The sequence below is a fragment of the Chelon labrosus genome (genome assembly GCF_963514085.1).
Source record: "Chelon labrosus genome assembly, chromosome: 20".
Taxonomy (NCBI): Eukaryota; Metazoa; Chordata; class Actinopteri; order Mugiliformes; family Mugilidae; genus Chelon; species Chelon labrosus.
The window spans coordinates 14,545,211-14,555,983 of NC_140353.1; the positions used below are offsets into that span (position 1 = coordinate 14,545,211).

A 10,773-nucleotide genomic window follows, 5' to 3' on the forward strand; every position below is an offset into this window, starting at 1 on the left:
TCACCGGGGAAAAGGAAGACTCTACAAGTAACGAAGAGCGTTTGAACGCAACATTAAATTCGTTATTTGAGTTTATTACGACACTGGCAACGCACTAACGGCAACTAGCTAACTGTAGCTAAGTGTCAAGTTGTTGACCTAGATTCTCCCTGTGTTTTAAAAGCGTTGGTACTCGAATATTTCTAAGCAGACAGCTTCATTGTTTTAACTGCTTGAAACAACTCCCACCTGACTTCACAATGGTTGCGGACGACATCCAGTTTATGTCTATATTCAAGGGAAAACGTATCAAACTGACCCTGAAGACTTCCTCACACTTTGGGGTCGTCCAGCGGATCAATCCCAACAAAACGCTGGTTCTGGCGGACGGTTAGTAAAACGTATTGGTCGTTTTTATCATGTTTATTCTTTAATTTTCCAGTGGCATGACACTGTCGAGAGCTTATTAACTGGTTTTGTCCAGCGGCATCGCTAACTGTGTGTAACGTTTGTTTCAGTTGTTTGTTGCACTAATGGCTACAGGTATCCTGGAACAAAGTTGTTCTTTGGCCATGAGATCGTGAATGGTGAGTCCACTCGTGAACATCAAGACTGGCCTTTTAGAATGACTCTTGGTGTTAGTTAAGGTATCTAACATGTATTTATTACATCAACAGTGGAATTAATCAATGAAGCAAACCGTGACTCTGGGTAAGTGAGCTGTAAACAACTGACAACAACAATGCGCAGCAGGCTGTGTCTTAGAAATCAACTTTTAAATATGCCTTGCGCAGAAATGTTCAGCACCTCAAACCACAAGAGCAGTTGAAAGTAGCGAAGTTTCAGCCATACAGGAAGTCCCTCACATGGGGTGAGTAGTTTTTCACCTATTTCACTACACTGAAGTGAAAAACAGCTACACGCCGACTCTTTCTTAACCTTTTTTTTGGCAGATAATAATGATGAAGATGAAGAAGAGTACATCAACTTTGAGGTCATCGATGAGTTCCATGAGAAGTTCGGACCTGCTGTGAGTTGATTCCTCTGGATTCCTGCTACATTAATTAATCACTTCTATGCCTTTATTATACACCGATCAGGCGTAACATAATGACCACCTTCCCAATATTGTGTAGGCCTTCAAAACAGTTGTGACTCATCATTGACTGGACGTGGTCCTTCTGAGGGTGTCCTGTGGTGTCTGGAAACAGAATGTTGTTAGTGGGGGGTCTTTGGGTTGAGGGGAGGATGTATTTTGATTTGTGTGTGCGCCCGTGTCAGGCTGCATCCTGCTGGGGATGGCTGTTGCTATCAAGGAGTGTTGTGCCCATGGGGTGCCTGGTCTGGTCTGGTCTGGTCTAGGTGGGTGGTACATGTCTAAGTAACATCCACACAAATGTTAAGTCCAAAAGTTTCCCAACAGAACATTGCATTGTCACAAGATGGGCAATGTTACTTACTTCTCCTGTCAGTGGTTTTAATGTTGTGGCCGATCGGTGTATAATTTACATAATATATAATATGCAATTCTCAGTCTCGGGTGTTGTCCTTTAGGTGATGCACATTAAGAAACAGCATGTGATCGGTGTGGGAGCTGAAGGAGTGGAGGTGTTTAAGAATGGAAGACTGTGTTGGCTGCAGGTGAGAAGTTTTATTTTTTTTTGGATCCTCCCTTCCATCCTCTGCTGCTTTGCTTTCCTTTCTCTTCTCATCACAAGAATGACAAAATAAGTAACATTTTGTTCATCTAGATTGCCACAAAGTACAAGGTGTACCTCTTCGATCTGCTGTTACTTGGAGGCCGAGGATTTAAGAATGGTCTCTCCATGATCCTGGAAAGTAAGCACATATTAAAGGTGAGTAGTATGAAAACATTATAAATCCTATTCTGATGATTATAATTACCACAATTTATGTACTGATTTTTACATTCGGCACAGGTCATTCATGACTGCAGAGCCATTGCTGGATGTTTGATTGCTCAGTTTGGGGTAAAGCTAACCAACGTCTTTGACACTCAGGTACATGTACAGTGGTTAACATCCCTCAACTTTGTTTATTATTTCTCTTCTGTAAATTTAGTTGAGATGTTATTTTCTATTTTTATTTTATTGTTTTAAGGTGGCAGATGTCATGTGCTTCTACTCAGAGACCGGTGGATTCCTTCCTAACAGAGTGAGCACCTTCCAGGAGGTGGTGAGCCTCCATCTGAAGGTGCCTTCCTCTCAGCTCTCATCTCTTCAGATGAAGTCACAGCTAACCAAGGTACAGCACGCCGTCCCAGGTGGGTTTTATATACTGGATATATGGACGTGATGAAATAAAAGGTGCGTTTTTACAGGAGGAAAGGGAGATGTGGTACATGCGGCCTTGTCCTGTACACCTGCTGAAGGTGATGGCTCTCTCAGTGATCCACCTACAGCCTCTTAGACTGGTGCTGCTGGACACTCTCATGACTGACTACATGGTTCTGGTGGATTCCTACCTCAACAACAGCCACTACCAACCTGATGAACTGGAGTATGTCGACATGGTGCGTAATTCAGAAACAAAAGTCTTTGCTTTGTTATAAAGTCCGTCAGTATGAAAGAAACAAGTGTAAATGTAGAATACAAATTCTTGCACCATTTGTCTTTGGTGGATATAAAAAGGCCATTGTCTATATTATGTTGAAAATCTTGTTTTCTATTTTGAAACTTTTCATCATCTGCAGTATCTCTGATCAGATTTAGTTGACAACTGTGTTTCTCCACAGGTCTTAAGCCATTTAATTCGCTCACAAAGATTTTTCAGATTTAAGCTGCTTTGGTAAATTGCTTTCATTGAGCTCACTGAAGTAGTCAAACTGGTTTGTTTTGCTTTACTCTTCAGTATTGAATTTACCTGCTATGTGGTGTCAGTAATTCAGAAGCATCCAAGTTGATAGGTAAACCTCCCATTTACCTGCCTGCATCCACAGGAAAGCGGGCTGGAGTTGCCTGCAGAGCTCAGGAAGCTGGACCAAATGCGCTGTGAGCGGCAGGAGGCGGCTGCCGGCCTCTATCCCGTCACAGAGCGAGGTCTGCTGGATCGCTTCAACCCTAAACCTCAGTCGTCGTCCCTGACCTCGCCTCCTGCAGAGGACCACAGCAAGACACAGACAGACCCCTTAAAACCTGTGATTCCAGCCACTGTGTCAGACCTTGAGAATCAAACATCTGCCACCAGTCCTCTATCTGAAGCTGTGGGCAGAGGGTGCACGGATGTGCTGATGGGTTTAATGGGTAGAGGAAGGCCCTTACCTTCTGTAGGAAGAGGCTTCCTGCTCCAGATACCACCACCTCAGATCCCCAAAGAGAGCAATGGGGACTTCAAAACTCCAGCTAGGATGGAGATGGCTCCTTCATGTGCCACCCAAGACACAATGCCCCAGCCTGGCCGCCATGATATGGACCTATCCGAGGACATTTGTGGTCTGAAAGAAGGACCGTTTACATCTACTCCTCAGCACATGTCATCTTCACTGACCCACTCATTTAGGTCTTTCAGATATTGAAGGAAGCCTAGAGGGACATGCCTTACTAATGTTGGCTGTTTTAGCCCTTACAATTTCCTAGAGTGACCAGTAGATGGCAGGAAATAGTCTGTTATTGCAAAGGTTTATTTGATGTGTGTTGTTTGGGAAAAGTCATGTTTGAAAAAAAATATTTCGTTATCTGGACTTTGGTTTCCTGAAGTTTTCTTAAATGCTCAGTGTTTGCATTGTTAATGCTAAAAGATTCTTTCATTTATGTCGTTTTGTTGTTATTGTTTTACCTTTTACCTTGTTCTACCTTTTGTTTTGATTAAGTGGTACCTGATTGCACTGTTAAGAGTAGCATCTATATTATTTAAAAAGGAATTGCCACTGCACACTGTTGGATAAAAATAACAAAAATAATAGTGTACATCGTTTTTATTGTACAGATTGTTCACCGTGTATGTCACAGTGTATCGTTGTGCCAGGATATAATGGTTTTGGCTGGTGGAGCACAAGCTACAACCAAGAACAGCACCACATGCCCATTAAATCATACCGGACTAAGTTTAGCATGATTGATTGCCTGTACAGCTTGGCTTCTGTGTTGAAGCTAATTGATTGTGAAAGGCAGAGACGGGCATTGATGGATCTTCTGTTAATTGAGCAAAAACATTGCTAGGCTGACACTTCTTTTGATTACTCCTCACCAAAAACAAAACAAAACAAAAAAAAAGATTTGGCACAGGCTGTACAGTGATACCGACTCTGCAGTTTCAGTCTTTGCTGCGGTTCAGATTTAGTTGATCACAGGTGGCCAGCACCTGCCCTGTCCTACAAAAAGCCGATCTTATCCAATTAATTTGCTGCTTTAGGTCTCATGCAGATTTTACACAGAGGCACCACGCGGTCATTTTTGCTTGGATCATCAGAGGTGGTGCTTGAGATCAAAACAAGGCATGGGCACCACAGCAGGGCAGTGCTGCAACCCGCAGCGCAAATGGGCCCCCCTGAGTTAGTCACATCTTATTGCTGTGGTTATCTTCATGCAGAGCCTTGGGCCCTTTCCAGAGCTTTCTAATTGAAAGCACGAAACAGATAATGTAGGATTTTAATTAACTGGGAGGCAGCCCGGCACAAAGCCTTGCATCTCTCTTAGCAACGAGCCCCTCCTCGGCTTCTGCTGAACACAAACAGGGTGGATCCTACCCATATGCCTCCTTTAACCCTTCGAGACGCCGTTGTTTCTCAGTCAGTATGTGGGAGGGTTCAGCAGGGAACAAAAAGGTTTAACACATCTTAAAGCTGCTTCACTTGGTGCTATCTTTGAGCTGCTGCACTTAAATCTTACAAAAGTTAATGCTATCCCACCGCAAGAGCACAGGGGATTCATTACACACCGCAATCCTGTTTGGGAGCAGAACGGGAGCTTGTTTTATATATCTGCGTCACTCGGCAGCGAACTTGTCAAGGGGGGGGGGGGGGGGGGGGGGGGTGATACGTGGGGGGGTACAGGTCTCTGTGGGGCCATGGAGGACAGGCCCCTGTCATTGACAACCAGATTGGAGCTCTTATTTTAGAGGACCTTGCATTTCCTCTCCGTCACAATAATGCCTTATGTGCAGCACTTCCTGTTTCTCAGGCTTGGGAGGAAGGAACTGCGCGCTTGTCACACGGTAGTCACCGTTTCCTCCTCCCTCCCTGCGCTCCCCCTGCCCCCAAACTTCAGACAGTGTTATGTCCTTCAGAGGGGAAAGATGACTGCACCTTCAGCATCACAGCAGGATGCGGCCGGGCTATTTTTAGGCCTTAGTCGGAAAGGTAGCACACAGACATAAACACAAACTTTAGGATGTCCAGCTGTGTTGATTTAGCATCCGAAAATGGCGGTTCGACCAATTATTGTTTTGACTGAGCAGTGGGAAGACGAAGACTTAAGGTAAACAATGATTAGCACTTTTAAAAATCTAACCAGCTAATGACGGCCAAGAAGAGGTGTCCATTTCTGAGTCATTATTTAAACCTATAGTGTCCACTGGTAAGAAAACCACCCAAACACGTGCCACACTGCATTATTGATCACCTGAGCTTGTGACAGCACCCAAAACAAAGGTGTCCCTCCTACCCTGCCACCTTGCAGCTCCAAAGCGACACGGTGTACAGAACAGACCAATGATCCTAGGTAACCCTCCCTCCCCTTGATCAGTGTTAGGCTACAGATTTCTTCATAATTAATAGGCTTTCATTAATTATTAAAAACGGAGAGATAATTTACTCAAAAACCACTCCCTTCAAACGGCACCTTGTTAGATAATTGTCATGTGTTTGCGCTCTTAAGCACATCATTAAAATTCATTGCTGACTCTGCTGGCTAAGTGCACGCTCAGATCACGGTGCATTTCTTCGACGGTGCTGAAGAAAGCTGACAGAGAGTTCGCACCACTGAGTCGTCAATAACCGGCTTGTTTGTGAGCTTTTTAAATTTATTCTCCTCGCTGAGTCCCGCCGACGGAGACAGTTTTCAGACTTATTTCCTCCGGGGCTCGCCTTAGGTGGCAAACTTGGCCTGAAGCAACTTGTTTGATTGGCTTGTTGAAAGAACTTGATCTGCTTGTCTTACCTGGGTAGTGCGGTACAAAAAAACGGGAATGATGGGCAGTATTCAGCAGTCTTAACTGTGCCACAACAAATTAGAAGTATGTCAACAAAATAATCTCAATTTCATTATTCATGTAACCACCATGTAATCCTATTGTATTTATAGGAGGGGTGGAATAGAATCAGATATCAGGTTCCACTGTGCCACTGAACCGTATCCCTGCAGTCAATCCTCCATCTGTTAGGAAAAACCCATTGTTGAATCCAGCTCAGCTCAGCCCACCCGCCCCACCGCCACCTCCTCTCCCCCTTTCTTTTTCTCACATTACAAAATGACCCTCTTTTGCTCTCCCCAGGTCATATTCAAAGGGAGAGTTAATATTTAACGTGAGAAAGGCCGGCCTATCCAGATGGCCTCTCAAGTACAGCAAAAATGAGAACAAAACACAGCATCAATATTTCAGCCGACTTCAGTGGCGGCATGCATGTATCCCAGCAGTCAGGAAACCTTGCTCAGGAAGACCCCTCCGTACGCACGCATTCGTTCAAACACAGATGCAGGCGTACAATACACATCTTTATGAACTGCTGTGCCATGTTTACTCAGGCTGCGTGGAGCATCGGGACCCGGAGGGCCTCTCCTAGGGAATCAGCCATATTGTGACCTTCAGCTGGAACAGACAAGCGCAGGCAGAGGATGATTGGCAGGTTGATGCAGAGAAAGCTCGACTCAGGAATGTCAGCCTTCAGCTGGCCTGAATGGACACTTCCATCAGGGCACCGCTTTGTCCAGGTTGAGGTATTCTAGTAATGAATCCACTGCTATGAATACTCATTCTCCAGTCATGTTTCCCAGATGATGATCCTAATAAGATTTGTAATGAATCCCCTGAAGCAATTGGTTTTTAAGATCCCAAGAGGATGTTTGCCAATGATTTTGGCGAAGGAGTTTTTCAGTCAGTTCCTAAAGTATTGTAGTAACTATTGGATGGTTTGCTATGAAATATTCATACTTCATTCATGCTTCCCAGAGGATGATCCTCATAACTTTGGTGACAACGTTTCTCTGGTAGCACCACATTGTTCAGACCTTTGGTTTTGAATGAAATGTCTTTAAAACAATTGGTTGTATCGCTACGAAATTTGCTAAATTGATATTCAGTGTCACAAAATGATATACAGTATAGATCAATGGCTTAGCAGATGAATGAGTATTCTAATCAGTCCACCACTTTGGTCGAGTGCGAAGTACTTCAGTAACTATTGGATGGATTGCTATGACATGTTTACACTTCATTCATGCTTCCCAGAGGATGATCCTCATAACTTTGGTGACAACTTTCCTCTGGTAGCACCACAATGTTCAGACCTTTGGTTTTGAATGAAATATCTTTTAAGACAACTGGTTGCATCATTACAAAACTTATATTCAGTTTCACAAGAGGATATATACCAATGGCTTGGTAGATGAATGGCTCTTTATATCAGTCCACCACTTTGGTCCAGTCTGAAGTACTTCAGTAATCATTTCTATTGATTTCTATGAAATGTTTACGCTTCATTCATGCTTCCCAGAGGATGAATATGAATAACTTCGGTGATAACTTTCCTCTGGCAGCACCACAAGCTTCCAACCTTCTTTTCTGAATGAGTATCTTCACTACTGTTGGCTGCCTTTTAACACAATTTGCTAAATTGATACCAATGATTTGTCTTCTTGTTAGAAAAGAAGTTTGTCTTTCTGACCGCTATTTTGGGAGACGACTGGATTTGACTACAGATGCCTGGCATGGCTACAGTCGCCACGGCTCAGTAACTGCACTTTCATTCACAGGAGATAATAATAAAACGAGGAGTAGGATGTTAATGATGTCTACGATGGATATGTGTCAGTGACAAGCATGCAAATAAATGAAGCAAGCCCTCCATTGTGCCTCTAAGCTTCCAGATATAATGCTGGTTTTAGGTCGGAATCTATGGTATCATCAGTATGATCGTTTGAACATATTTAAAAAGTGTGTCAGTGCAGCACCATAACACAATCTCACAAAGCTTTGAGACAAAGGCAGCTGTTGTTTAAAGGAAAAGGTGTTTATTCACCGTAACTCCTGGTAGTTATTAGAATTTTGGCAACCCTCTCAGCTACAAATGTCTTTGATTAAGAAGATGGCCTATTAGGTTTTGGCAAGTTTATCATAATTAAAGCCTGCATTGTGAAATGTGTGTGTGTGTGTGTGTGTGTGTGTGTGTGTGTGTGTGTGCTCACAGATGAGGGGTGATTGTAGTCACAGGGAGGGCCTGGAAGAAGAAGGGGTGGAGAGAGCTCCCTGTGGCTGCCTGAATTGGTGCCCGATGGTTTGGCCTGGCAGCTGCCGCCTGAGCTTGGCACGCTGACAGCCCAGCGCCGCGGCGTTGCGTTGTCAGGGCCAACCAGCCGACAGCCAGGGAGGTGGCAACACCAGGCGCACCAAACACAAACTCTTTCACCATCGCAGGCTTTGTCTTCCAACCGGCGTGCCCTGCTCGTGTTGCTTGTTATGGCAATATCACCGGATTAGTATGAGATTAAGTTGGCTAATTACAAAGGACAAATTATTCTTGTGTCATCGGGGAAAACGTAAATGCCGCACGAAGCCGGTATGACATTTAGCTGTAATGAAAAATGTGGTGTTTATGTATTTTAAGCAGCTGTGGGTTTGAAAGCAGTCATTAGTGACTTTCACTCTGCTCCTGCTTCTCCTAAGATTAGTTGAAGTAAAGTAAATGTCCGAGGGATTCACTTAAGTTAAATTTAATTTAAAGTGCTTTGTCAAGATGTGGAAAACTCCTAAATGGTAAATTAAATGTGATGCACAAAGCAGTGCCATCTGTTTCAACATCTGCTATAATAAAAAAGAAAAAAAATGCTTTGTCAGCCATTTGCATTTTACGGATTTACAGAACTCTAAGCCTGAAACGATGATGTTTTTTTTTTTCCATGGGTAAGGCGTACGCAGTAGAAAACAGTAAATCTGAATTCATCTTCAATGTAAGGCAACATTTAAACTGAAATGGCTTTTTTTAGTGTCAGATATCCAGCTATTTCATGCCTGTAGTAAAGACATACTGAATGTGTCATCATGTATCTGCTGCAGCCTGCTAAAGGTGTTTATTGAGTCTTTGACCACCCTTGTGTCGCGGAGGGAGACACTGGTGGGATTTGGGCAGATTCTGGGCCTGGTAAGGCTTGCCAGGGCCGGCTGGGTCTGCCTTGGCCCAGATGCCACGGCTTCTGTCCAGGCATGGCACTGGGATATCTGTGGGGCCCGAGCACACCAGCTGCTATCTCCGTGTCGCAGACAGCTGTATCTGAATATTCATACAAAGTGCAGATTAATTTGTGTTTGTTTGGCCCCACATGGTGTGCCGTCAAACAGACCTGATTGTGACTTGCCCCTAAGAAGGTGTAGGTGTAAAAGGCAGGCTACCTGCCTTGGAGTGGGAGGTGAGGATATAGGGGTTGAGGGTTGGTCCATACAGCAACAAAATGACTGAGTTGTCATTCTATGGCACTCATATTAATTTTGGCGGTTGTTATGGCATGCTTGCTGATTATTTAAGTTTAAGCCCATCTTTTTTTTTTTTTTAATGTCTTTTCTGCTTCTTTCTTTCCACGCCTCAGCTTGTGCCCGGTCCAGCTTCTCCCCTGGCTGATGCCATTCATGTCAGGCCAGAAGGAGACGAGGAGCAAAGGCTCGCCCACGCATTCACATTCAAAGCGACGGCCCTCGTACCGAGCCGTGGCTTAATCAACCTTGGCCTTCTCCGAGATGTGTTTTGGAGCGAGTTTCAGTGGGTGTTTGGTCGAACGTCAATGGGACCGGTGAATGTGCATTAGTGAGTGTTTTGAGACTGAAGTTCTATAAAGTGAGCAGATGGTCTTTACTTCCCCGCCTGAAAAAGCGGAGGGAACCAGTGGGCACACAGGGGGAGATTTGTGGGTAAACTGTTTTACCTCCCCTCTCTTTGTTTTGTAATGAGGAAGGCAAAATGGTTGCTAACTGCTGACGGACAATGGCTCGGCCCTAATGAGAGCAAAGTGTTGTGGTGCTGCTGGTATAATGAGGATGGGGGGGGGGAGCTAAGTTTTGGAACCATCTGAAGATATCAAGCCAGATGTGGTTACATTTTATTTCTTAAATTATTGATCAGCATGTTCTAATTTACCAGCGATAGGAATTCAATTAATGAAAATGTGAATTAGAGCACTTAATGTAATCTATGTTAACCTATATGTAGGAAATACAGTGTATGCAAAATGAAACTGAGTATCTTGTCACTGCAGTGACACTACTGTATGTTAATCTATCACAGTTTACTATGTGTATAGTTTAATTGCTCCTACAGGTGTGTTGCAGCTCTTATCTGCTGTCTGACCCTTCGTTGATCCTAGGAACTTGTTGGGCTGACACAATAATACCAGCTGTAAAAAACCTGCAGGTTGCGGAAGCCATGATTCTTTCCAAAGAGGATCTCCTTGGCAGCCATGTTTGTCTGGTAGGTCCCGTGGTGATTTATGGAGTTTGTGTGTGTTCCTGCTCTCTTCTAACCGACATCTTTCACTCCCCCACAGCTGGACCTTTTGGTTATCTCCAAGCACCGAAAGTTGATTAGTTCATTAAATAAACAGCCATATATTTGTTCTTCTGCCGTGCCAAAGA

General features: G+C 44.0%; 1 protein-coding gene across 1 annotated transcript; it reads left to right on the top strand.

Annotated features, from left to right (window-relative positions):
- On the top strand, nt 1-3,967 carry exd1 (exonuclease 3'-5' domain containing 1). Its single transcript, XM_084569439.1, has 11 exons — nt 1-369; nt 498-566; nt 657-690; nt 774-850; nt 933-1,009; nt 1,534-1,620; nt 1,731-1,835; nt 1,920-2,000; nt 2,101-2,244; nt 2,321-2,512; nt 2,939-3,967. Exons 1-11 carry the CDS (start codon nt 240-242, stop codon nt 3,512-3,514), a joined length of 1,572 nt encoding a protein of 523 aa, XP_084425565.1. The 5' UTR covers nt 1-239; the 3' UTR covers nt 3,515-3,967.
- The last annotated feature ends 6,806 nt before the right edge of the window (nt 3,968-10,773 follow it).